Below are 25,972 nucleotides of genomic sequence, written 5' to 3'. Positions count from 1 at the left end.
ACCCTCGCTTCTTCTCTTCTCTTCGAACTCCCTTTTCATCAACTGCTTGTAGACCATTCTCTCGGGCTCGACGTCCTCGGTTCCTTCCCCACCCCGCGTACCCCTCCACTCCCACTTTCGATTTTGCCATCCCACACGGCCGGGCCGTCTCCCAAACCAACACCTTAAGCTTCCAGACTCGTGAATTCGCGACCCAGATATCCTTCTCCCCGATGGAGCAGCTCGCTCAAAAGGTCGAAGGCATGAGCCTCGAGGCCATCGCCGACGCCTACCCCAACTGCCACCCTGAACTCAACCCCTTCGACTTCTACCGCGCACACATCGCCAATATCCTCTCCGGCATATCGGGGGTCGAGCCCAAGATCATCTTCTCTGCGCTGTCCTGGACCGCGAGCCTCGACAAGGGTGACCTCATATTGGCCGCCCCCGCACTCCGTGTCAAGGGACAGAAACCCGACGAGCTGGCTAAGCAGTGGAGCGAGAAGGTGGGTGGACGAGCTCGCACGTCACCGCACCCCATATGCGATGACGGCTACGCTGCACGAGACTGACTGTTCCGCTTGCAGTTCCCCGACAATGATCCCCTCTTCGAGAAGCCGACCGTGGTCAACTACTTTATGGCCTTCTTCCTCAAGCCCGCACCCGTCGTCGAAGCCGTCATCCCCCTAATCCAAAAGCACGGTGCCCAGTTTGGCTGCAACAAGTTTAACGGCCTGAAGGACCCCAAGGACCCCAGCAAGGGCCAAAAGCGCATGATCGTCGAGTTCAGTTCTCCGAATATCGCGAAGCCGTTCCACGCCGGTCACTTGCGTAGCACAATTATCGGCGGTTTCCTGGCGAACCTCTACCAGGGCGCGGGATGGGACGTGATCAGGATAAACTACCTCGGCGATTGGGGCAAACAGTACGGTCTCCTGGCCCTCGCCTTTGAGAAGTACGGCGACGAGGAGGCGCTCACAAAGGACCCGATCAACCACCTCTTCCAGCTGTATGTGCGCATCAACAGCGAGATGACGGCCGAGAAGGAGCAGATCGAGAAGAGGAAACAAGACGGCGAGGACGTGACCGAGCTGGAGGCCAACAGCCTCGACGAGCAGGCCCGTCGCTATTTCAAGAAGATGACCGACAGGGACCCCGTGGCGTTGGCCCAATGGAAGCGTTTCCGGGACCTCAGCATCACCCGCTACCAGGATACCTACGCCCGCCTCAACATCAAGTTCGACGAGTACAGCGGCGAGAGTCAGGTGTCGGAGGACATGATGGAGAAGATCGGCCAGGAGATGCAGAACAAAGGCATCTCCAAGGAGGACAAGGGCGCCATGATTGTCGATTTCCAGGAACTCGTGCCGGGGAAGGAGGGCAAGCGTCTCGAGAAGCCCATCGTCAAGAAGCGGGACGGCACCGCGCTGTACCTGACTCGCGACATCAGCGAGCTGCTCGGCCGCCACGAGAAGTACAAGTTCGACCACATGATCTACGTCGTCGCATCCGCCCAGGACCTGCACCTGAAGCAGTTGTTCAAGATTATCGAACTGCTAGGGCACAACGAGATCGCCTCCAAGTGCCAGCACATCAACTTCGGCCTGGTCCTCGGCATGAGCACCCGCAAGGGCACCGTCAAGTTCCTCGACGACATCCTGCGCGACGTGGCCGACAAGATGCACGAGACGATGAAGAAGAACGAGACCAAGTACAGCCAGGTCGAGAACCCCGACGCGACGGCCGACACGCTCGGCATCAGCAGTGTCATGGTGCAGGACATGACGGGCAAGAGGTATGGCCTATATCCGGCTGTTCATTAGCGTCCGACTAACCCCAGCAGGATCAACAACTACACCTTCAACATGGACGCCATGACCTCGTTCGAGGGTGACACCGGCCCGTATCTGCAGTACGCCCACGCCCGCGTGTCCTCCATCCGCCGCCGTGCCGAGCTTAGCGACGAGGAGATCGCCAGCGCCGACCTTTCTCTCCTCACCGAGACCCACGCCGTCAACATCGTCCGCCTGCTCGCACTGTGGCCCGACACTGTCCAGAACACGCTGCGGACCCTGGAGCCGACAACGGTGCTGACCTACCTGTTTAAGATGACGCATGCCCTGAGCAGCAGCTACGACCACCTCCAGGTCGTCGGCAGCGAGCGGGAGCTGATGAAGGCCCGCATGGCGCTGTACGACGCCGCGCACACCGTGCTGGGTAACGGCATGAGGTTGCTGGGGTTGAGCCCTGTTGAGCGGTGAGTTGATCCCTCTATCTTGGATTGCGTGGTGCTGACAACTGCTGCAGCATGTGAACGAATGTGGTTGCAGCCGGGCAACCCAAGGTGCGCTCGGGCCTCGGTTTATACACACCGTAATAGACCCAGGCCAGCCATAGCCTCCATTGAATGAATACAATGACCAAGTCCTCCCGCATCCCGAACCGTTCTCTTGTGCGTTACTTTGACATGATAGGACCCCTCGATTCCATTCCGGCAGTAGCCGAGCTACAACTCCCTGGCGTTCTCGGTGGTGGTTGGAGAACCTTCCATGAGGCCATATCCCCACTCGATTTGGCTCTCGAGCCCTCTGTCGGGTGTACGGGTCGCGTGCTTCAGGCAACTCGATTTGGCTCTCGAGCCCTCTGTCGGGTGTACGGGTAACGTGCTTCAGGCAACTCTAGGCAACTCTCTTCTCTTCCCTTTATCTTGCCCTCTGGTTTCTCCCAATTCTCTGTTCTCTTCTCCCTCTTACACCTTTTTCGTCTCTCTGCACACTGACCATTCCGCCTCTGCACACCCACCATTCCGCACCTTTTCTTCGCTAAAACTGTCGTGGCTCAATCGAGTGTTTGAAATACTAAACATATATCGCTTCAAAATGATCGCGGCGGTACTCCTTCTTACCGTAGTCGGCATCGCCGTCGCGGTAGCGAGACACGTCAAAGGGCGCAAGATGCGTCAACAGGCGAGGCCACTCCCGGGCCCGATTGGTGAGCCACCCATCCTCTGAGTTTACCATCAGTGTATTACTGACTTGCCTAGCCCCTCCTTTCATCGGGCCTTTCTTCTCAATTCCTGATGATGTGTCCTGGGTCAAACTGTCTGACTGGGGCAAGAAGCATGGCCCGATCTACGAGTTTGAGCTGTTTGGAACGCGTCACGTGTGGATCACTGAAGAGAAAACCGCTCAGCAACTTCTTTCCAAGAGAGCCGCGATCTACTCGGACCGGCCTCTGATTCCCAGTCTGCCGGATAACCGCACCAGCGGTGATTATCTCGCCCTTTTGGGACGGTCAGGTGAGTCATGCACTGGGAGCTCGAGCGTTATGGTCACGTGACTCACATCCTAGGAAGACATGTGGAAACGCCAGAGAAAGCTCTGCAATGTCTTGATGGCCTCGAGCAGCCGTGAGGACCTCCATGCGTACCCGACTATCGAGCGTAACCGGTTCCTGTACCAGATGTACCGCGAACCGTCCAAGTACATCGAATGGATTGAGCAGTTCACGGCCCGCACCGTCTCGCGGCTCTGCTGGGGCACCGCCCAGCCTGCCCAGGTCCTGCGGCACGTGACCTATGGCCTTCTTGAGACCATCAGCCCGTCTGGGTCACTACCCAATCTGATGAGTTTCCTTCGCTTTTTGCCTGCCTTTCTCAGCCCATGGCAGAAGAAGGAGAAGGCACGGCACGATATGGAGGACAGGTTGTGCGCAGCCTGTGTTACTTATGTGCGCGAAAACATGATCCGCGGCACAGCGAAGCCCTGCTTCACTGCTTCCTACTACCAGGACAGCCAAGACGAGAATCCTCGGTCCAGCGGGAGCGAAGCGCCCGAGGCCAGTCACGTCATCAGCCTCATGGCTATCGCCGGCGCCTTGACCATCGGCAGCCCGATCCAGAGTTACCTGCTGGCTATGGTCCACCACCCGGAGTGGGAACGCAGACTGCAGGAGGAAATCGACACCGTTCTAGGCGGTAGATGCCCCGAGTGGGAAGATAGACACAAGCTCCCGATGTTGCGCGCTACGATCAAGGAGGTGATCCGCTGGCGCCCGGCCGTGCCCATGGGTAAGTCACTGGTCAACTGACCAACCCATTGACATCCATCGCGCTTGGTAGCTCACGTGACCACAGGCATCCCCCATGCGAGTGAAGCCGATGATGTCTACGATGGGTATTTTATCCCTGGTGGAGCCACAATCCACCCAGTCGAATGGTAACTATGCCTCCCTTCCGTCTTGACATGTTTTACGTCATTGTGCTAACCGACCCAGGGCCATGACCCGCGACGAAAGATACTACCCAGACCCGGAGGCCTTCCACCCGGGACGGTGGCTCGACCCAGACTCACCGGTATACCGCGACTCGATAGACCGGAGCGTCAACCTGAACGGATACTCTCAGTTCGGCTTTGGGCGGCGCACGTGCCAAGGCATCCCTATCGTGGAGCAGGACCTGTTCCTGACCATGGGCGGCATGGCCTGGGCATTCAACATCCGCAAGGCACGCGACCCAGTCACGGGCGCCGAGCGCCCCGTACACTGGAACGACTACACTCCGCTCCTCATTGCCAAGCCGAAGTGGTTCCCCTTCGAAGCCGTGCCGCGAGGCCAGGATAAGATCGACCGCATGAAAGAGATGAACATCGCGACGAGACGCTACGTCGAGGAAGAGCAAGCGATAAGTGATATGGACCTCAGCCAGTTCGAGCGGGAATTGGGGCATAAGATGTATGTGGAAGATGTGACGATTGAGCGAGCGTTGGATGAAGGTTGGGAGCTTATATAAGCATGGTCCGGACATAATTAGTGCTAGCACCCCCCACTCCAAGACTGGTGGTACCTGAGTGGGTTAATTAATCAAAGGGGCTACATAGCAATAATAGTAATAGATTGTCTTGATATCTTTGGATTTATTCTTTACTATATACAGACTCTAAGACTATTTTGAATTTGGTGGCACAAGCTCCTGTTACCGACCACCGTTCACGCGATGCTAGGTGCTATCACACGGATGGGCTTCGGTACGCTGTTGGTGTGGCAGTTCTCGGTATCACGATGAAGTACCCAGTTGCGTCCCAGATCAGGGACCGTGTTCGCTCTGTACCCCTGGTGGCCTTATCGCCGGAGAGGATCGTGGCCAATTGGCTGAACGGTAGAGACAAACAGAGGTGTAACAGCCCCCTTCTTGTAGGTTGTACTCGTGTGATGCTCTGCGGGATTTCGTGGAGAGGCCGCCAGGGACGGGAAGAGCACCTAGTAGGTCCGGGGGTGTTCTTGGGTTGTCCCCATCATCCCCCGACATCCCACTGGCTCTCCTGACCATCGACATTATCCAGCATGGGTACCGCTCACAGCGCACTGCAGCAATGCATCGAGGGTGTTGGAAACGGCAGGACTGACTTTGCCGGTTTCCCCAGCAGCCCGGTCACCTACCAGTCGTTCTGGGTGCGGCCGTATAACCTTGACATCTCGGTCAATCCTGCGGGAGTTGTTCGCCCGCAAACTGCCTCCGAGGTATCTGGCATCATCAAGTGCGCTGCCGCACATAACGTCAAGGTGCAGGCTAGGTCTGGTGGACACTCGTATGGGTTAGCATTTTCCATCCGTGTTTTCGAGTGATATTGGTCCTGACGACGGTGCATGTAGGAACTATGGGCTTGGTGGTGCGGACGGAGCCCTCGTCATTGACTTGGTCAATTTCCAACAGTTCAGCATGGATAACAGCACCTGGCAAGCCACCGTCGGCGCAGGCACCAGACTGGGGCAAATGTCGGAGAACCTACACAACGCGGGTGGGCGGGCCATCACTCACGCTGTCTGCCCTGGCGTCGGCGTTGGCGGGCATGCTACTATCGTAGGGTTTCCTAGGGTGTCGTTGTGGAGAGATTTCTTGCTAACTACCAACAGGGAGGACTCGGCCCTACGTCTCGCATGTGGGGGTCCACGTTGGACCATGTTGTCGAGGTCGAGGTGGTGACGGCGGACGGTGAGATCCGGCGGGCAAACAGCTCTCAAAACTCTGACCTCTTTTGGGTACGTACCCAACACCCCGGTATGTCTGCCAGGATTCTGAGCTGACGGGAACAGGCACTCAGGGGCGCTGCATCAGGGTTTGGCGTCATCACCGAGTTCGTCTTCAAGACACACCCAGAACCAGGCGACATCGTCCAATACGAGTACAATGTCAAGTTCGGAAACCCGGCCGAGATCGCCCCCTTCTACTCCAAATGGCAAGATATGATCGCCGACCCGGAACTCGACCGTCGGCTCGGCACAATTTTCATCATGCTCCCGTTCGGCGCCATCATCACAGGGGACTTTTACGGCACCAAAGAAGAGCTCGAGGCCACTGGTATCCTGGATATGTTTCCGCAGCCTTCGGAGAGTAGCCTTGTGATAAAGAGTTGGCTGGGGGCGCTCGCGAATAGCGCCCAGAAGGAGAACTTGTACCTATCCGACCTTCCGGTCCCCTTTTACTCCAAGAGCATCGGCTTCAAGAGGGAGGACCTGCCTACGGCCGACAAGATCCAGGACCTCTTTCAGTGGGTGAATGACCAGGACAAAGGGACAGTTGCCTGGGCTATTATTTTCGATGCTACCGGCGGCGCTGTGGGCGACGTGCCGGCCAACGCCACATCCTTTGTGCACCGAGACAAGATTCTCTACTATCAGTCGTATGCCGTCGGCCTTCCGCTGTCTCAGAAGTCCAAGGACTTCATCACCAATTTCCATAACGAGGTCGTGGGCAAGTGTTCACCAAAGGCATACGGGACGTACCCCGGCTACGTCGATCCCAAGTTGTTGAGCGCGCAGCAGCAGTACTGGGAGTCAAACCTGCCCCGGCTTCGTGAGGTTAAAAAGATTTGGGATCCGACGGACCTCTTTCATAACCCACAAAGCGTCAAGGACGTGGAATAAGCGTCTGTCGTAGCTGAGATGTCGCTGTTGAGGTTATTTCATGTGTGATTTATTGGATTGTTGACTGGGAACCCGCCCACGGGGTTTTAAGCTAGCTGTATGAGCCGTGATATTTGATTACCTATGAATGAATCCCAATCCACCAGATTTCCTCATTGCGCTAAGAAAATACGCTCCTTCGGAGCCGGCCCGAAGGTCTCTATTAATTCAATACTAATGATCCTCCACATCCTCGTCTCGCCCCGGATACATGATGTCTTGCACAACAACAGCGCGTATGTGGTGACCCAGCACAAACAGGTACGTCAGCAACAGCACGATCGACATGGCCGTTGCAAACCACAGGATTGGTTCGTTACGGAAGGCCGTCCCTAATGAGATGGTGGCAAGCGTGAAGCCTGTGTTTGGGAAGACGGCCGCCCACCAGCCCAGGTGAAAGTAGCGAGGCGGGCTCTGGATGACTGCCAGGAGGGCGATGCCAAACCACCAGAAGCTTAGCGCCCACAGGAACCCAGCCCCAATTAGGCCCATGGTCTCGATGGTGGCGGCGTCGGTCAGCCCGTCCATGTCGTGGTCGAAGCTCTCGGGCAGTGACCTCCCCATGCCGAGAAAGGCCAGCGCGGTGAAGGCCGGCGGCCCAACGCACATGAACAACCCCGTCCGGTGCTCCCGGTTCGGCAGGCCCGACTGCATCAACCGCCCGACCATGTGCGAATACATCATGAACGCGACCGCGATACCCAGCCCCTGACACGTCAGGCCGGCCACGGCGATGGACACCCCCGACGCCACCGGTTGCGTCTCGGAGATGACGGACGCGATGGTGCCCGACAGCATGATGGGGAAGATGGGCAGGATCCATGTCGGCATCATGGTCTGCAGCCCGAAGCTGTGCGTCGAAAACACGTACGAGTACTGCCCGACGGCGACGCTGGTGGTCAGGGCGACGTAGATCCAAAAGGCAATTTGAATGGCCCACATCAGGCTCTTGGACGTGGCGCGCGCGACCTCGGGGTCCTCGGGCACGCAGTACCGCTGGGTGCAGGTGATGAGGGTGGCTATGGACAGGAAAAATGTCGGGAAGAAGAAGCCCTCGCGCGGGTGTGTGACGGACCGCAGGAACGTCCCCGGGAACAGGCAGAAACGGGCGACCAGCGCCGAAGTGACCAGCACGAACAGAACGATGTTGAGGATGAATACAGCGAGGCCAATCTGATGGAGCCCTGGGAATTGGTGCGGTTGCGAGCGGATGAGAAGCACGAGGCCGCCCGTCGACATGGTCAGTGTGTACCACGCCCAGGTGAAGTGGGCGAGGCGCTGGCGGATGCCCAGCTTGGGCCGGGTCGCTTCGTCGGCAGGCTCACCGGCCTTCGAGTTCACCTCGACACAGCGCGGTTCGGTGCTCTTATCATGGTCGCCACGGTGGCCCCGTGTGATGGATTGCAGGACCTTCAGCCTAAGCGAAGGGATGGTCTGGATGGGGAGGCTCTTTTCGATATCATCGAGGTGGCTGCCATTGTACTCGGTCGACGACCGGCCGGAGGAGCTCGGTGTTTCCCCGAAGGACGGCTGTCTGGAGAGAAATCCGCGTTCCCCGCCCTGGGGCTGCGGTGGATAGTCGTGAAGCGAGCTGGGTAGCCCTGGACGCAGACAGTTCTGTTGGTCGGCGAAAGGGTTATCGGAATCGGAGCGGGAGTAGACGGGCCGGCCCGGTAACGGTGTTGACATACTATCGACGGTTGAGGAGACTGACCGGCAGCTGAGCAAATGGAACGAGTGAGGAATGAAAGGACGCGAAGGGAAGCGGCTCAGTCAGACCTAAAGTTCAAAGAAGGCCGAGTTCGAGATCGGTTATGAAGGCTCCAGATCCCCTCGCCCGAAACGGGTCTGGATGGTTGTCTTGATGTTACTAAGTTGGGATGCTCTCCACCCCGTTTCAGTAAAAGGCAGTGTGGCGAGCGACAAGGGAGGGATGCCCGCCGCCCCTGGATGCGGCTCAACTGTTTTGGGATTGCCACAGCGTCGATAGCCCCAGAAAAGCGAGTCAGGTTTGCCTCGATAGCAACTAGTTCCACCCACCGAGGACTGTGAGGGGTTGCGTTGAGCTTGATGATGGCCACAGCGATGTAGGAGCACGTTTACCACCCCACCGGACAAACACAGCCTTCTGGGGTCATGCCCGGACCGATAAGACATGTCGCAGCGTCGTTAGAAGGTCTGGAAAGGATATCCTGGCGACCTGGTAGGGCTGGGGCGCGAGGGTATCTCTTCCCATACAACTGACTCGGGACCTCGGAGCCAGTCATGAGTCTGTTCGGCACAGGCCAACGCACCCGCCCATCTATCCAAGTGGCAGTAGTTAGCTGACGCAACGCGATGTAGTCTTCAAGGTTGGAACGCCGCAAGATTAGGTACTTATTCAAATATCATTAGGTATCTAGGTATCTTGATGTAGCCTCCAACCTCGCAATGCGCGCCTGCCATGACCCCCTTGACACCGAACGCCAGCCTTGATGGGAGATTCTTCTCCGTAGCGTTGAAACGCAAACTCGAAACAAAACGCCGAGCTAAAAATGGAAATCTAGGAAAGAAAATATCACCGCGGGTATCAGATCATGCTCTCACCCCACTGCCTCCTGACGCGTTTCGCGGCCGAGGCGCATGCGCTGCACCAAAGTTGTGGAGCCGTTCGCCGATCAGATAAGCCTCGTCGCGGATCCGCACTTGCCAGCGGTGGCACATGCTCACGGCGCTCCACAGAGCGAAGCAGCTGCCGATGGCGAGCGCTACCACGGAGAAGCTCATGCGGTAGATCAGCACCGCGCACGCGTTGTACAGCGCTTGATTGGGCGGGCCGTGGGCCGGCACCATGCCGGGGCCTTTCATGACGAAGTCCGCAAACCCCTTTGCGATGGCGAGTCTGGCGACCAGCAGGGGCGTTGTCACAGCGATCAGCCATATCGCCAGGCTAGGAACGACAAACGCGCGGGTGAGAATTGAGGCATCGGGATCTAGCCACCCGCGGCGGAGGACCGCTCTCGCCGCGTTGGACACTCGCGAACCCCGGAACCAAGTGTTGACAATGCGAGTCGCTAGTTTGAGATAGAGCAGGCCCACGGTCCAAGTCTGAACGACCCGCACTGTGTGTGCCTGGGTTGCCGCCTTGGCGGTGCCGGCGGCGAGGGCTTTTGCGAAATCCGGCTTGAGAACAGCACCGTACATGAGTTCGTTGAGGGGCACCAGGGCATACAGCTCCATCAACGACGCCACGATCAACGGGGCCACCAACAGGATGAAGAAGTAGGTGTATACGATCCGGGCGGCGTAGAGGATGGCATCCCGTGTTCGCCAGAAGGCGTGGTGACCGCGGTCAGCGGCAATAGTGGCCGCGATATGAGCTCTGGCTATCCGGTAGATTGTTGGTACATGGGATAGCGCATACACGGCGGAACCGAGGACGTAGATGCCGATGCTGAAAGCGTATATGTCGTTGGCGCGGACGTGTGGCGGAATCATCGTTCTGAACATCCACCGACCGAACACTAGCGGCACGATGGTGATGGCGACGCCGGTAGCGGCGGCAAAGGCCCAGATAAACAGGATGAAAAGGAAGATGCGGATGGCAAAGTCCGGAGGCAAGTAGACGAGCTGGTACTGGTCGCTCGAGTAGATGTCGTTCTGGGGCCGGTCCCACATGCCATCCTGCCTCGTGTTGTCCTCGTTGACGGCGAGGAAGACACCGGCGCCTTTGGGGATCTTGACCTGGTCGGAAGCTGGCGTCCGGACGAACCGCCCGTCGGTGGTGAGCTGCTTGGAACGCACGAGGGTCTCTTTCTTGGCATTGAACTTGGCTATGTGTTCTGACTTCACAACCGGACGCTTGGCCGTATCGCCGTCCAAGATGCCGTGCCACGACCTCGCCACGACGCGCCCGTCGGCGTCCACCTCGAGGAACCATTGCCTCCAGGCTGGCAGATTGCGGTCGGGCGAGTCGGGCGCCAGCGCGAGCTGGCCCTCCTCGTCGATGCGCCGCTCACCAAAGAGGAACCACGTGATTCGGAGGGCTCGCGCACAGCGGCGGAACCACCACCTGTACATGGCCTGCAGCCAGTGGCTCGGCCGGAATAGCCTGACGGCATACGGCATCAGGAAATTGTAGAACAGTAAGTCGATGGGAAACTCGAGTACCGGCTCGTTGGACGAGGTGTGGATGGGTAGGACAGGTAGGGACAGGGACAGCCCCCAGACGACACCACCGAGGCACACGATGACCAGAGCGCCGTAGACGAAGGCCGAGAATAAGATCTTGCGCAGCTGGGTCGTCACGTTGCGGTCCAAAACATCGCGGACCGGGTGGAAGTCTGGGTCGTCCGGGTCGCGGATGAAGTAGAGGACGCCCCTGCGCATGATCTTGCGACACATGGACACGAACAGCGCGAAGTGAAACATGTACCCAGTGCCGATGAACCAGTGTACAAAGATGGACGTGACCGGGTAGTGGAGCGTGAAGAGGAGCCGGGACTTGAGCGTTGTCTGCTCAAAGAGCGGAAGCAGGGCGATGTTCAGGAGCATGCCGCAGTAGAGCGGAAAGACGAGCATCTCGATGCTGATGATCAGGATGACCTTTACGACGCCGCTGGCCTGGTTGAGCCAGTCCATGAGGTAGGTCTCCCACCGTTGTCCCGCCTGGCTGGTGGAGAAGGGAACACCGCGCCGCAGGTAGAGGGCGGCCATCAGAAACATGGCGACGTAGCCCATAAGGATGGCCCAGAACCTGTCGGCGCCGCCCCAGTGCGCGAGTTCTGCGTTGGTCGCGACCGCAGCCACAGGCAGATTTATGTCGAGAACCCAAGAGCTAGGGGTGAAAACAGCGGCGGGCAAAGCCCTTACATACTGCCAGACAACCGGGAAAGTCTCGGCGGCCAGGGCGGATGCTGCCGCGCCCTTGGTGGCGTAGTGACCGCCGAAGACGAAGTCGAGAAGGCCCCAGAGACCGGAGAAGCCTGCAGCGACGTAGCCCTTGAGCGTGAAGAGAGAGGCGTGGCTAATGGCGGAGAAGTTGCGTACCTCGGATGTGGAATAAAAAGGCCATTCGGTCACAAAGTGGCCGCCGATTCGGTTGGCTGCGCCGACGGCCATGGCCCACGACGTGTTGGAAACCCCCATGGAATGTTCGGCGACGGACGGCAGCATCAATGCGCGGCTCAGCAGGTGGACCACCTCTGACAGAGCCGAGGATGCAACCCCCCCCGCAAGCAATGCGCAGTCCTGGACGAGCTTGGAGAGGCTGAAGAGAATGCTCGCGATTTGCATGGGATTCGCAAGGGCCCAGATGCTGACGCGGCCGATGTTGTACGGGATGAAGATTGCGAGGAAGATAGTGAAGGTTACGAGACACGCACAGAAAATCGCGTTCTGGAATAGGCCGATGAGAAGGCCGCGCATGCCAACGAGCTCCAGGATGCCTTCGAGGTCTTCGGCGTCTTCTAGTGCCTCGGCGTCTAGCCCTGCCGCGGCCGCCGCTTCAGCACCTTCTCCGGCTTGTCCTGCCGGGTTGGGCGGCGCATTTCCGTGGCCGTCCTCCGGATCATCCTCGGCGAAGTCGCCTCGGAAATTAACGGGAGCGAGGTCAGCCTCCTCGAGAGCGTCGACCCGCCCCCACATGAAGTCGGCAACCCGCCCAACGATACCCGCGGGGGCCCGCCGTACCGGGGCCGGGGCCGGGGCCGGGGCCGGGGCCAGGGTCGGGGTCCCAGGGGGTGCCGGCGCTCCGCCTAGACCCCCGACGTCAGATTCAGTTTCTGACGGCGGAGGGCCTTGAAGGGACGCCGCACGGCTCGGGGGCCTGTTGGCATCGTTTGGAGACTCGAGAGCAGGCCAAACTGCCCTCTCTGGTTCCACAACTGGGGTATCTTCCTGCGTGGGGAGAGGGGGGAAGTTTCTTTCATAGGCAAAGTTGTCAGCTGCTAAGGGGTTCAATCCGTTTGGGATCGGAGGGCCGTCAGTATTCGCCCTTCGCCGGAGGCGACGGTTGGGGGCGGGGTGGGCAAAGATAGGCCCCCCTTCAAGTCCGTCAAAGCCTTCGTTCTCCCGATCGCGAGCTATCATGGACGCGGTTATCTGCACCCAGTAGTCCATCCTGTCGTCTAGGCCTCGCTCCCGAGCGATCCTCATAATCTCTTGTGGATCACCGCGAGCCTCGCGGAACACATCGAGATACTCGTGCGCCGCCTCCATGTTAAAAACCGGCTCTGCCTCTCCCTGGCCCCTCGGAAGAGGAGGCACGCCCAGGGGAACGACCAGTTGTCTTTGTGGGGGCAAGCGAAGCGCCGGCTCCTCCTCATCGTCGGCCTCGTTCGCTGTATCGTCGGTCTCGATGGCCTGGACGGCCTCGATGGCCTCGATGGCTGCATCGTCGGCCTCGTTGGCTGCATGATGAAGAATCTCCTGGGGTTGAACCTGGGGACGGACCAGCACCACTGGTGGCGGCTGGGGGTTTTCAACGGCGGCCCACGCGGCCCGTAAGTTGCGTTCGGGCTGCTGTTGCACAACGTAATCCCGGACTAATATTATTAGGATAAAGCACACGATGACTAGAACCGTGATGATCAGGCCCTCGAGGACGTGAATTACGAATCGGTTGAAGTAGACATGGCGCGTGAGATTCCGGAGGAAGCCGACCCCGCCGAGCAGGGACTGAGGTATTGGATCTGGCAACCGAGAGAAGATGCTCGCGTTTCCGGCGGCGGACTTGTCGACGAGGCCGGCGTCGCCAAAGAGGACGCTCGATGGGCAGACGCCGGTGCCGTTAAACACCTCGCAAACGCCGAACCCGTCTCCGGGTGTGGCCAAGACGGCGGACCTACTGCCCAGCCCTTGGTCGCTGATCCAGAACAGAACGGCCCACACGGTACGCATGATATACGGCAACCAGATCAGCCAGACGTTCGCAACCAGAACTGCCCTCGTCCAGGTGAGCAGGTGGCGCAACACGTATTTGGCGGTGTGGCTGACCAAGACATGGGGCGGTAGGGCCGTGGGCATGTTGGGATCGTAGAGCTTCGTGAAGCGGAACGGAGTCTTGCACAGCTCGCAGTGCTTCTTTTGTGAATGCGACAACCACTCCATCAGGCAGTCCTGGTGAACATGCTTGATGCTGCCGCTGCATTTGCACGGGAAAAAGAGCGGCTCATCGGCAGAGCCCTCCCCGCGACATATCCGACAGGTATCGGGCTCGGGCAGCAGGGAATCTGGAGGTTCCGCCCGGCGGCTGCTCGTTGATGAGGATTTGCGGCGGCGGTTCTTGGGATAGACAGGCGGGTCGGGGGCGGGGGCGGGAAAGGGTTCTGGGAATCGGTCGAGGGGCAGGCCGCCCGTCACGGCGTCGAGCGTCGGGTCGGGCGGCTGCTGACCGGGCACGCCATTTGTCATGACGAGTGGTCCCGTAATCGAAGGGTCGAATAATAGAGTGGCGGACGGTTCGAGATCGAGGATGGAAGGGAGTTAAGTTGATGTCGGGAACCGCGGAGGTGAACTGTGATGAACAGGCCGAGTAATCGAGTGGCAAGCGGTTCGAGATGAAGGATGGAAGGCAAGTCGCGTTGGTATCGGGAACTGCGGAGGTGAACTGTGGTGAGCAGATCGACACCGCTTCGTTTTTTCCGTGTTTCGTTTGAACAGTCGAAGCTTAAAAGAGGGGTCTAGGTTAGGCAAGCGGTATGGATGGAACCTTGGGGGCGAATTGGTCTTGTTGATGGTGATTCGAAAAGAGTTGCAAACGGACCCTGTTGACTGAAGTTGCCCCACGCCCACAAGCGGTTGACTTGGCGTGCACGTGCCTTCAACACCGTGCAAGAGATTGGTTCTCAAGCAACGGATGACGTCCGTTGTCGATGGGTGGGGCTGCTGCGTCACGCTTGCACAGAAAACCAAGCTTTGGCCTGGTTGAGATGGAAGGACAAAGCGGACATTAAAGTCATGCATGCTCTGGGGAACTTCGTTTTGCAATAAACCCTCCCTCTCGTTTGACGATTCGATGTAAGATATAACTCAACGTCAACGTTGCACTCACGTCGTGGATTTCTCCGACCGTCGTTTCGAGTCCTCGTTCTCTCCGTCCCCCGTGTTCTTGGCGCCAGATAAGCAGGCAGCTCCGTGCGGGAGCCATTCTCCAACTTCTCTTTTTTTTTTCTCGAATCCACCATCCTATTCCTCCTTAGTACCAAGCCACCCGGCCATCGCGCGAAGGCAAATCCGATTGTTCCGTCCCCCGGGGCGCGACTGAGCTTCCGAGATCGAGCAGACGCGGTTCTCCCGTCCGACGCATTGGCGCGGCTTCCGGTTGTCAGCCTGGCGCTGAACCACGCCGCATCCGCATCATGGACGACGCGAACGGCACCCTGAAGGCCAAGGCATCGCGGGCGGCAAATGGCATCAATGGCGCCATCAAGTCTCCGATCAACGGCCACGCGATGGGCCCCAAGACGAAGAAGAAGCTCCGTGGGCCCAGCACGCTTGCTAGAACCTTTAGCATTGCTGCACGGTAAGCAGCCCACTCTCGGTTTCTTTTGGCTGCACGCCCGCTGACCTTTTTTCCCACAGATTACTGACGTGGTACTCCATTTTGTCGATCCTTTTTCGGTGCCCGGCCACCCTCGACGCCTGCGACAACACATCTCCGCGCATCTGCAAACCCTACTTTCAGCTCAAACACGCCCTCGTGCCCCGCGTCGAGCCCTACTATGACACATACGCAGCGCCGTACGTCGAGCTAGTGCGGCCATACTACAACACGGTCGACCAGACTGTCATCACGCCCACCTGGAGCTATGCGAAGCAGTACGGCGGCCCGCGCGTGCAGCAAATCCAGGCGTTGGGCACCGCCCAGTGGGAGAAAAGCGTCCAGCCCCAGATTGAGAAGTACCAGGGCCTCGCCAGGGCGCAGTACAACGAGAAGCTGGGACCGCACATCGACCGCGTCTCGGATGCCTTTGGGCCGTACTACGACATTGCGCGGACCAATACTCTGCAGACTTACCACGAGCTGCTGGTGCCGACGTACCTGTACCTGCAACCGCATCTGCACGAAGGCTACCGCGCGGCCTCGGCGTTCACGGGCGACACCGTGGTGCCGGCATTTGTCTGGACTTGGAACAAGACTTATGCTTTTCTGGACGGCACTGTCGGGCCGCAGATTCGGGCCGTCTACGTGGAAAACGTCGAGCCCCAGCTTGTTAAGATCGGCAAGCGGCTGGGCCGCTACAGCACCACCGGCAAGAAGTCCGTCCCGAAGCCGCCGACCGACTCCTCGACGAGCGCCTCGACCAAGACTACCTCCTCGTTCACCAGGCCTGCCGTCTCCGTCACCACGGCTCCCACCCCTACGTCGTCCGTCAGCGCCGTCAACATGGAAAAGGAGTACCCCTCCCCCGACTCCGCCCGCCCCAGATCAACGATGGAGCCGATCCCCCCGCCGGAAGTCGACGAGAAGCTCGAAAACGAAGACCCTTCACGCCGTGAGACCCGGGAAATCGTGGCGGCTGATCTCAAGGACTGGCAAGAGCGGTACGCCAAGGCCGCCGACGAGGCTGCCGCTGAGATTGACGATCGCGTGCAAGAAATTGCCAACAGGATGATCCAGCGGAATGCCAGGACCACGGGCAAGTCGCACTTGGAGCAACTGCAAACTAGCGCCATCTCGGAGCTTGTCCACCTCCGCCGCGCCATCCAGGGGATTGTCGGGACCGTAAATAAGGGCGGCGCCACTCCTGAAGAGGCCCAGGAGCAAATCATCAAGGTTGTCCGACGGGCAGGCATGGCGGTCAAGGAGAAGGGCCAGGCCGTACGCACATGGCGCGAGACGTACGAGATCGAGATGCAGCGCTCCGTCACGCAAGCCGCCGAGACCCACTTCGCCATCCTCGAGAATATTCGCGACCTAGCCCTCCAGAAGATCGGCATGAAGTGGGCGTGGACCGACGGGATAACGTACAAAGACTGGGCCAAGTACCACCTCCTCAAGGGCCGTTTCGATGATTGGAAGAGTGATCTCCAAAACCACGTCATCAGCCACCCGAGTCTCGAGGCCGCCCAGATCGAAGCTGCCAACATCGAAGACGAGGCGATGGGCGTTGCTTCCACGACCGCTAAGGAGCTCGCCCGCCTAAAGCAGGTCGCCAACTGGAAGCTGGCGGCCGGCGACGACACTCCGGAGTTTGACAGCACCCTGATGGAGCAAGCCGCCGAGGCTGCTGCCCAGGCGGCGACGAACGCTACGGGGGATGCTGAAGCCTCGGTGGTGGAGCAGACCGAGGAAGGCACCAGCCATACGCCCGAGGCTGCCCAGGCCGTCTTGGAGTCGCAGGAAACCGAGCAGAAAGATGAGGAAAGCACCTCTACTGCCTCGGGGACTTCGGACCCCTCATCTGAGCCTGCCGTTGAGGCCTCTGTGGTTCTCGAGGACTCGCAGACCAGCCCGACCGACCCTGCCCGTGCTGAAGAGGCCCCCGAGCCAGAAGTGGAAGCAGAGGCTGAGCCTGTGGCTGAAGCGCCAGAGGAACTTTCCAGCGTTGTCGAACCCACCTCCGAGCCTACCCCTGATGCCGCCGATCAACCCGAGATCGCTTCGAGCATGATCTTTGAGACTCCCGTGGTGGTTGGCAACTTCACCGAGCAGGTGGACGAGGGCAAGGCCGCTTTTGCGGAGTTGCCCGTCGAGGATTCTGAGGATTCTGTCGAGAATCCCGCCGAGCCTAACCACGAGGACATTGAGTCCGATGAGAGGGACCTGCCCGTCTCCGACACTGCGACTGTGAAACCGGCGCTTTTTGGTGCCGCCGCTCAGGTCGTCCCCAGCCGTAAGCCGATCCTCGATGACGACGATGAAGATACGCTGGACGATGTTTCGGCGGCCATGGACTCCATGCGCGAGGACCTCAAGTCAGCATACACTTCGGCCATGTCGCGTGCCAACGACCAATACTCGCAAGCCTTGTCGATCGTGTCCGTCCAGATCCGAGGTACCCCGAAGCCTGCCCATGAGAGACTTTTGGCGTCTGTCACGGCAGCATACAGCAACGCCATGGCCTCTGTGAGTACCCGACTCGACGACGCCATCAAGGCCGCGTCCAGCCAGCTGTACGGCACTACCACGACCAACACCGGTGCATTCCCCACTATTCTCCAGGCTCCCCAGATCCCAGATGTGGACTGGGCCCAGGTAGTGGCTATCGCATCCGAACAACTGCAGCAAGGCCGCGCGTGGGCCCAGGAGGAGTACGAGAGGGCCAAGGCTGCGATTGGCCTAGCCACTACGGCTTCCTCCCCCCCGTCCACGCCCGAGAAAATCAGCAGGCTGCTGGACAACGCGCGCCACAATTATTACGCCGGGGTCGGTCTGGCGCATGACCGGTACTCCGAGTTCCTCGCTGCCGCCAGCTCGGCCCTAAGCTCCGCGACCGCTACCCCCACGCCCACGGACCTCGCCGGTTCCGCCTCTTCCGCGGCTTCTGTGGTCAGCGAATCGGCGGCGTCCGCGGCCTCGGCCGTGAGCGACGGTGCCTCCTCTGCCATGTCCGCTGCTGCTGAGGCCGGCTACGACACGGCTGCCGCTGCGGGTGACAGGGTCGCCGAGAGCTGGGACGTGGTGGTCTCGAAGATTAGCGTCCAAGTCTACGGCGCCCCGGCACCCACCGGCTGGTACCCGAGCGTCCTGAGCGCTGCCGGCGAGGGCGGGGCCGCCGTCACCAGCGCCGTCGACTCATACGCCTCGGCGGGGTCCAACGAGATCGCCAAGCAGTACTCGGCCGTGAGCAGCATCATGTCCGAAGTGCTCGTCGGTAAGGAGCCGTCCTTTTCCGAAAGCGTCATCTCACGCCTAAGCGCGGCTTACGCCACTGGCCTGTCGTCGGCGTCCAGCGTTGCGGACGCCGCCCAGGCCACTGCTGCCTCGGCTGCGAACCAGGCCGGTGAGGCCGCCCGGAGCGTCGGTGACAAGGTGGCCAGCGCCGCGAGCGACGCCACCGATGCCGTCAAGGACACGGCGGCCAGAATCAAGGATGAGTTGTGAGGAATGGAAGAAGCGGATGATACGAGACATGACCACCATGATTCCGAGCGTTACTTGCTTCATTGGGCGATGCCAGCAGGGCGTGTTTCAGAGACGGAGCGGGGGGTAATAAAACTCAGGGTCGGCCAGGGCGGCAAACAAATTGTATTTGACTCTCCTTTGTTGTATCACTATCATATACCCTCTCTTATGCGGTCTTGTTTCCTTCGTTATGTTGTGTTGAGTTGTCGTGCTAGCATCTAATCGCATAATCGCGTCGTATCAATCGAACCAGTGACAGCCAAGCATGTGAAGCAATTCATATATACATGATCGTAAATTATACAAAGCGATACGCTAAGTGCAAACAAATACACGAAAAGAAACTTGTGGTATCAAGCAATCCACCTCATCATGACGTCCTGATCCGATAATTGCATGTCCTGAAAATCCTTCGGCAGTTCCACCTCGACTGCCTCGTCATAAGAATCGTCATCGTCATCCTTGCCCACCTCCTGCTGTTGCTGCTGTTGCTGCTGCGCCAGATACGAGCCCCGCTGGCTAAACTGCGACCGCCGGTTCGACAGCCGCTTCTGGAGCGGCGAGACCAGGCTCGGCGTCGTCTGCTGCTGCTCGTCGTCTTCGTCGAGCTCCGACACCTGCTCCGACACCCTGCTGAGGCCGCTCATGCGGCTGAAGCGGCTCGACTGGGTCGACATGCGGCCCGGCACGTGGCTCCGGGCCAGCTTGCGCGAGAAGATGATCTCGCCGCCGGGCAGGCGGATCTCGTTGGCCTCGAGCGTCTCGGCGATGTCCAGCATCAGCACGTCCATGGGGCAGATGTAGGCCACGCGCTTGCGCTCGCTCCACGCGAGGATGTGCCCGCACACGGCGCCCTGGTCACGGTCCACCACCCAAGCGCCGCTATCGCCGGGGATGCCCATGGGCAGGGCGGCTCGCCCGGACGCCGCGGTTTGCAGCGGCTTGGGCTGCGTGCCGGACACCTGGTAGATCTGGCTGGGCGAGACGCGGCCGTAGATCTTGACCGACGCCACGGCCTGCAGCACGAGTCCGCTCTGCAGGCCGCTCGTGCGCGCCATGCACTGGACCTCGAGGCCGGGCAAGCTGGACGAGGGTACAACCGAGGTGGGGTGGACAACGCCATCGTCTGCGACCTCGCTCTGCCACGAGAGACGCCTGGGTTTGGATGCCGGCGGGATGTTCGGTATGAGGTTGCCCTCGGGGGCACGGTCGTCGTTGAACTCGAACAGCGCCCAGTCGATCTCGTGAAGCAGGCCGTTTTCTGTCCGCCGCCGGATCCCGCTGGATGCGTACACCTCGCCCACGGTATAGGTGTCGAGGTGATCTTCATCCTCGGTCTCGGCGGAGGGGTAGAAGCCGTCGGGTACGTCGTCAAGCGCGGGCTGGGTGATGATGTAGCCCTCCCCGCACCCCGGCTCGACTCCGGGAATATCGCCAGGCTCAAAGTGGTCGTCTTCCTCCTCGTCGTCGTCCGAGTAGTCGCTGGTAATGGCCGACTCAGAAAGGGTGTCGTCTGTTTCTGAATCCGAAAACTCGCAGGCATAGTCTTCGCTGCCGCTGCTGTCGGGGTCGTCATCGCCGTGCTGGTACTGCTCGGCATACCACGCCGCCAGGTCTGTCCTTGGGCCGGCCATGCTCCTCGGCGCGCCGTCTTTTCCCGCCTTTGCCGCCTGGTCCGGGTCATCTAACATGTGGTGAACCGTCATCCCGTACTGCCTGTCGTCCACCGTGATGAGGCCGCCGAGGCTGACCGGAGGTAGATGGCGGTCCCCGATCCACGCGCCGATGCTCGCGCCGTTTTTTGGCCGTTCCTGAAAGTCCGGGTTGGCCGCCACCACCTCCTCCTGGCCGTCGTCGACCGCTTTGGCCATGCTACGGCTGGGCTGCTTCCGTGAGCGGAGGACTTGACCCCGGCACACCTTGAGCGCGACGCCGGCAGTTCCGTCAAAGAGATCACCCAGCTTCTTCTTCAAGATCGCTTTAACCTTGCCCACCGAAGTGCAGACAACGAGGACGGTCGGCTTAGTCCTCTGGGGGCTCTCGCCGATTGACTCGAGCGAGATCTCGACCGACTCGGGGTTCTTGCGGTAGAAGTGCCGCAGAGCACTGTTGATCTGGGGCATGAAAATCGTGTTCCACTTCTCAACGATATCAGGGGGGAGGGGTATTTGTGGGTAAAGTCGCGTCTTCTTGGACGGCTTCGTGGATTCCTCGACTGTACCAGCTGTCAGCCCGGCTCGGGGGGTATGCTGATTGATGAGTTTCCTACCTTCGCTGTCGGCCCGGACAACCTGGGCCGGAGCGGAGGTTTGCTCGGGCTTGCTCTCCGCCCGTGCTGCCCGGGCCTTGTCGGACTTGCGTACAGACGGGCCAGCCGTGATCGGCGGCGCGGGTTCCGGCCGGGGTTCGCCCAGGTCGTCACCGAGCCGTTCCTCCAGATTGCTGACGCCGTCGAGAATGCAGCAGGCCTCGAGGTAGCGGCTCGCCTTGAGCTGGGCACGCGACACGATCTGCTCAGTCACAAGCCCGCCCGACATTTCCTGGTCAACGGCGTTCCAACAGGTCTGCACCGCCTTCATGTACAGCGAGCCGCAGCGAATGGCGAGCGTCTCCAATACCGACTCCGGCAGGGTGGGCGACTCCATGTTGGGAACCAGGTTCTCGAGCTTGGTCCAGAGACCGACGGACAATAGAACCATGGCGAGAGAGTAGAGGTCGAACGTTTTGGAGTCTGCGTTATTGGCCAGCGGCGATTGGGCGCTGTTCCTGGGATCAAGGGGGTGCCTGTACAGAGAGAAGGGCCTGGGGGCATCTTGCGAGAGCGGGTCGGAGAAGAGGTCGAAGGAGGAGAGCAGCGGCCGCCTGATGTCGACCTCGCCCTGGTTAATGCCGCTGACCTCCGGGTCGGTGCCGACGGCGTTGCAGAACGAAATGTTGTCCCCCACAAGGTTGCCGTGAGTGATGCCGCGGGCGTGCATGTCGAATACGGTGTTGGCGAGGTTCGCAGCGAGCCGGAACTTGGCCTCGAGCTTAGGCTCGAAGTCTGGGCGGGCCAGCAGGTCGGCCAAAGAGCACAGGTTGTAGAGCGGGTTCTGGGTGAGGTGCTCGAAGGTAACGGGGTTGAATGTCCTGGGGAACTGGTAAACCAAGCCGAACCTCGCGTTCTCCATGTCCTCGAAGTAGCCCAGCAGGCGCGGTAGACCCGTCCAGGACCCTGGCGACCGCTGCGGCTCCGACTGCAGGCCGGCCGACACCTTCTCGAAGCGGGCCATGGGCGGTGAGATGCCCGTCACGGAGTAGATGGAATCGAAGGCGGCGTACTCGAGGAGCAACGGGGCGTGCGGCTGCCTCACTCCCGCAGCGGTCTGGGTGAGCTCGGCATAGGCTTGCTTGCTCATGAAGACGATCTCGCGGGAGTGTGCCTGCTCGGCCCGCTCCGTCATGGGCTCGGCTTGCATGGAGCGTAGGTTGGTGAGCGACTGGGGGTCGATCTGCTGGGGCGTCTGGATCCGGGACGACTCGAACGGGCGCAGGTCCTCCGGGGCGGGGGACGGGGTGGAAAGGGTCTGCCGGACAGCGGCCGAAGCTTGCGAGGACCGCGTCCTCGAGAGGTCGTAGAGCGTGTCGATGGACGTGGTCAGGTCGCGGATCAGGTCCTCGAACCGGTTCTTGTCCCAGACAACCATCCGGATCTTCTCGCCGCGTCTCGGTGCGGGCTCGGGCTCGACCCGCTCGCCCGCCAGGCGGCGCGAGCTGTTCCAGAGCGGCTCGGCCTCGGCGAGGATGTCTTTGATAGTCGACATGATGCTCCCGACGACCTCGCTCAGCCCGGCCTTGGAGAGCGACGAATCGATTAGCACCTCGGCCGACTGGTTCGGGTCGGACCACTCGAGGCCCCATGTTACAAGGCGGTCCTTCTGGATGCGCAGCTTGCGGTGCAGCGATTTGATCTCGGGGTCGGCCTCGGCATGGTGGACGGGATCCTTGACAAAGTCGGACGACTTCTTGGTATCGTTATACAAGCGGCTCAACCTGCGCTGGAAGGCAGGCGGCCGGACGCCACCCATGGGTATAAAGGCGTCCATGGCGGGGTTGAAGTGTGCCGCCGTCTAAATGTGGTAGGGGGTTGGCCGCGCCGGGGCGGCAGTCTAAATTCCGCCAAACCAGAAGGGGGTGGATGTTATGAACTCATAAATCGCAAGGGTTAGGATGGGAATTGGTGTGGTTCTCCTTCGATTGAGGCCGTTCGACTAAGCAGGTGAGGTGAGGGAAGTGTGAGACCTGGAGTCGAGACTCGAGAGGGGTCGTTCAAGACTGAGCTTGTTCACGTCTCCCGAAAGCGCGCAATGGTCTAGATAGACAAAAGGTAAACTTTGGGTCCAGGTTTTCCTGCAAGGGGTAATCAGCGGTACCCCGGGCGACGCAGAGTTTTGGACCTTTTGCGAGCCATCACGACTGCTTGGTGAGGCGAATAGTTAGTGATCTCGTTATTTCGGTGCCTATCGCGCGCGCCAAAATTGCCCGCCCTTGGTGACACCCCACTCCTTTTTTGCTGGTTTTGGTGCCCTGAGATGCGAGATGCAGGCCAGAATGCTGCTGCCTGGCTTCGCAGCCAATGCCCAGGCAGCTGTCCGACCCAAATGGGTCATCCAAAACCGCTGCCTTGGTCTTGGCCTGGAGCATGCACGTGATACGAGTCCGAGACCTGCACCTTTGACAGGCCCGAAGGGGATGTGGGACTTCGGCTCCTCCCGACTCCGGCGGACCCACTTCTCCGGGATCCGTGAGTGACGGCTGCGAGACGACCACGAAGGGGGTGACAAACTACGACGAGTTTGATTGCTAGGTCCGATAAGGAGTAAATTGGGCTTGATTGCGCTCCTAAAAACTCCAATCTCAAGCGGTGGCTGTTGAAGATGAGTAATTAGCGTTGCAAATCTTCGGACTCCGGGAGGCAGACATTGGAGGACCGGAAGTGGGACAGTGGGCGAGCTGATGCCTGTAGTTTGTTTTCTCCATTAGGACATTTATGCCTGAATAGGCCAACCTTATCACCCTTTTCATAACAAGATGCTGGATTCTCATCCACCCTTTCTTGCCCCTCCCGTCTCGGTCTCAGACTCTCAGGTCCTCAGCGAAACCTGGCTGAGGGCACTGAACCTGCTTAGAAGGAACAGGCAAGCGACAAGAAGATGCACGACTGGGTGTGTCCCCTCGCGCCGCAATTCTGCATTGTCTTGTCTGCTAATCGTGGCTCTCAGTCCGAGTCCCGCTCCATGCCTTCCGCTATCCCGTGGAGCAGTTTGCCTCCCCCAAACCCTGCGTGGTGTGATCTTTAAAGAACCGAACCCGTGACTGACGTTGGTCACGTCGTATTAACTTTGCACAAAATCGACCAATACCAGCCCGTTGGATCGGCTTCCTCCACTATAGCCACCACCCGCTGTATCGCCAACAGGCTTCCCCGCACGACCCAATTGCCCGGGCCAAGAGGGTCAGTCATGAAGGAGCCACCTGGATTGCCCATGTCGTAGGGGTTTCCGTCCTGGTCCCATCCAACTTGCTCACGCGGAATGAGGGGTGGTAGCTCAACTACAAGCAAGGCCCAGGAGTTAGCAACGAACGTTTCAGGGGGACTGGCAATCCATACCATTCGGCACGGCCCGTCCACGGCAAGAATTTCTCTCAGGCTGGGTCATGTTGACGTTGCAGAGAGAGCGGACAGGTGAGACCGTGAGTTAAATCTGCTTGGAGGTCAGCGGGCAATCCTAGTAGCAAAGGTCACGATTCGAAGACAGTGACGTTGGGTGCGTAGTAGGATTCCAGACCAATGAGTTGACGCAATTTTGTACTTTGAGTTTTGAGATGAAAGTCGCGATCTTCAATCAGCTGCAATCGGATTGATTGATAGATCGGTGGTCTCAGGACTCGAGGTGTGGAGGGGTAACCAGGTTGAACGGTTGATTTATTGCGAGGAAGGAAGTAAAACCACAGATTGTTATTTTTCGAAATTTGGTCAAACCTGAATTTGCGTTGACTGGGAGTTGCGTGTTCGGTTTCATGAATTGTAACCCAGCCAAGATGTGAAATCATTAATTGGCTTGACTTCACCGTGGGGAGGATGATGTTTTCTGGGATTGGCGGTTCAATGATAAGTCAAAGGGCCCACTTTCGGTCACCCCCTGTGACGAACCTGTCCAGGATCCTATCCTGTTAGGGTTCAGCTTCGTTGAAGGTAATCTCTCGAGGATGCTTAGGTTCGGTGCAGCCAAAGGGTGCACAACAATAGACTTGTCTCAACAGTAGGCTTGTGAGCTTGTAGCGAACTGTAGTTGTGATTGCTAACTGGAGAACTCCCAGAGCTCTCCAGAACGAGTGACTATATATATATTATTCATACTCCGCTATGCCCTAGGGCGTGCCGGACCCTTTGCTATTTAGTGTACAGGAAAACCGTGCCCTCCCGGGCCGGGTGAAAAACCCCTACCAACAATCAAGGAACGATGCGTTCTGGTGAGTCTACGTATACAAAGAGAGGAGGCCTCCTGGCTTCCGAACGGGGGCGCTTCAGGCCGCCGTTTCCAGCTCGAGCCTCCTGGCCAAGCTGTACATCGGCAGCCTCCCCGAGTCCATCAGCCAGTCGAGGATCCTCCTCGCAAGCCGTACAGTCGTGGGATTGATACCGTGTAGAACTGAGTAAAAGTCCCGTCGTGTCCGAATTCCAGTTCTCTCCCATCTTCGAGTCAACGGTGGGGCACGAGTGACTATATACATACTGTTATCACTCCTGTCACTGGTGATATTGGTGATAACGTCCGGGTTATCACCCCGATCACCAGTGACCTTGGTGATTATCACCTTCATCACCAGTGATAATCGTGACACTGCCATGATTGGCTCCTTAAGCGATTGGTTGTCGGCGCGTCCCGCGCCTCCGACTGCAGCCTCCCTGGCCGCCCTTATGGTCATTCATGACACGCTCCC

General features: G+C 59.3%; 7 protein-coding genes across 7 annotated transcripts; 4 read left to right on the top strand and 3 right to left on the bottom strand.

Annotated features, from left to right (window-relative positions):
- Positions 1-212: 212 nt before the first annotated feature.
- Positions 213-2,240, top strand: F5144DRAFT_591106 (arginyl-tRNA synthetase; the record flags this gene model as incomplete). Its single annotated transcript, XM_066790224.1, has 3 exons — positions 213-485; positions 567-1,774; positions 1,823-2,240. The coding sequence occupies 3 exons, from the start codon at positions 213-215 to the stop codon at positions 2,238-2,240; spliced, it is 1,899 nt and encodes a 632-aa protein (XP_066644044.1).
- A 618-nt stretch (positions 2,241-2,858) lies between these two features.
- Positions 2,859-5,051, top strand: F5144DRAFT_643820 (cytochrome P450; the record flags this gene model as incomplete). The annotated part of the gene is made up of 5 exons (XM_066792828.1): positions 2,859-2,970; positions 3,023-3,277; positions 3,335-4,048; positions 4,115-4,196; positions 4,255-5,051. 5 exons carry the CDS (start codon positions 2,859-2,861, stop codon positions 4,766-4,768), a joined length of 1,677 nt encoding a protein of 558 aa, XP_066644043.1. The 3' UTR covers positions 4,769-5,051.
- On the top strand, positions 4,897-7,024 carry F5144DRAFT_528872 (uncharacterized protein). The gene is made up of 4 exons (XM_066786893.1): positions 4,897-5,570; positions 5,629-5,836; positions 5,890-6,015; positions 6,070-7,024. The coding sequence occupies exons 1-4, from the start codon at positions 5,320-5,322 to the stop codon at positions 6,898-6,900; spliced, it is 1,416 nt and encodes a 471-aa protein (XP_066644042.1). The 5' UTR covers positions 4,897-5,319; the 3' UTR covers positions 6,901-7,024.
- Positions 7,025-7,100: 76 nt separating this feature from the next.
- Positions 7,101-9,219, bottom strand: F5144DRAFT_619296 (voltage-dependent anion channel-domain-containing protein). Its single transcript, XM_066791961.1, has 2 exons — positions 9,086-9,219; positions 7,101-8,473 (listed from the first exon to the last, which is right to left on the bottom strand). The coding sequence occupies exons 1-2, from the start codon at positions 9,094-9,096 to the stop codon at positions 7,114-7,116; spliced, it is 1,371 nt and encodes a 456-aa protein (XP_066644041.1). The 5' UTR covers positions 9,097-9,219; the 3' UTR covers positions 7,101-7,113.
- A 91-nt stretch (positions 9,220-9,310) lies between these two features.
- F5144DRAFT_565346 (uncharacterized protein) lies at positions 9,311-14,675 on the bottom strand. The gene has a single exon (XM_066788490.1). The coding sequence runs from the start codon at positions 14,329-14,331 to the stop codon at positions 9,514-9,516; it is 4,818 nt and encodes a 1,605-aa protein (XP_066644040.1). The 5' UTR covers positions 14,332-14,675; the 3' UTR covers positions 9,311-9,513.
- A 603-nt stretch (positions 14,676-15,278) lies between these two features.
- On the top strand, positions 15,279-18,967 carry F5144DRAFT_486551 (uncharacterized protein; the record flags this gene model as incomplete). The annotated part of the gene is made up of 2 exons (XM_066785554.1): positions 15,279-15,442; positions 15,502-18,967. 2 exons carry the CDS (start codon positions 15,279-15,281, stop codon positions 18,965-18,967), a joined length of 3,630 nt encoding a protein of 1,209 aa, XP_066644039.1.
- A 309-nt stretch (positions 18,968-19,276) lies between these two features.
- On the bottom strand, positions 19,277-23,255 carry F5144DRAFT_154736 (uncharacterized protein). The gene has a single exon (XM_066782482.1). It carries the CDS (start codon positions 23,071-23,073, stop codon positions 19,342-19,344), a length of 3,732 nt encoding a protein of 1,243 aa, XP_066644038.1. The 5' UTR covers positions 23,074-23,255; the 3' UTR covers positions 19,277-19,341.
- Positions 23,256-25,972: the final 2,717 nt, after the last annotated feature.

The sequence above is a fragment of the Chaetomium tenue genome, assembly GCF_020726465.1.
Source record: "Chaetomium tenue strain MPI-SDFR-AT-0079 chromosome Unknown F5144scaffold_3, whole genome shotgun sequence".
Taxonomy (NCBI): Eukaryota; Fungi; Ascomycota; class Sordariomycetes; order Sordariales; family Chaetomiaceae; genus Chaetomium; species Chaetomium tenue.
The sequence above is the reverse complement of the archived record's forward strand: the minus strand, read 5'-3'. Positions and strand labels throughout refer to the sequence as shown.

What these genes read in the sequence shown, in the direction of transcription:
- F5144DRAFT_154736 (XM_066782482.1), bottom strand. Translation starts at nt 23,073, where the DNA reads ATGGACGCCTTTATACCCATGGGTGGCGTCCGGCCGCCTGCCTTCCAG.
- F5144DRAFT_565346 (XM_066788490.1), bottom strand. Translation starts at nt 14,331, where the DNA reads ATGACAAATGGCGTGCCCGGTCAGCAGCCGCCCGACCCGACGCTCGAC.
- F5144DRAFT_528872 (XM_066786893.1), top strand. Translation starts at nt 5,320, where the DNA reads ATGGGTACCGCTCACAGCGCACTGCAGCAATGCATCGAGGGTGTTGGA. An exon ending in TTGGCGGGCATGCTACTATC is followed by an intron (nt 5,837 to 5,889) that starts GTAGGGTTTCCT and finishes AACTACCAACAG; the next exon opens with GGAGGACTCGGCCCTACGTC. An exon ending in AAAACTCTGACCTCTTTTGG is followed by an intron (nt 6,016 to 6,069) that starts GTACGTACCCAA and finishes TGACGGGAACAG; the next exon opens with GCACTCAGGGGCGCTGCATC.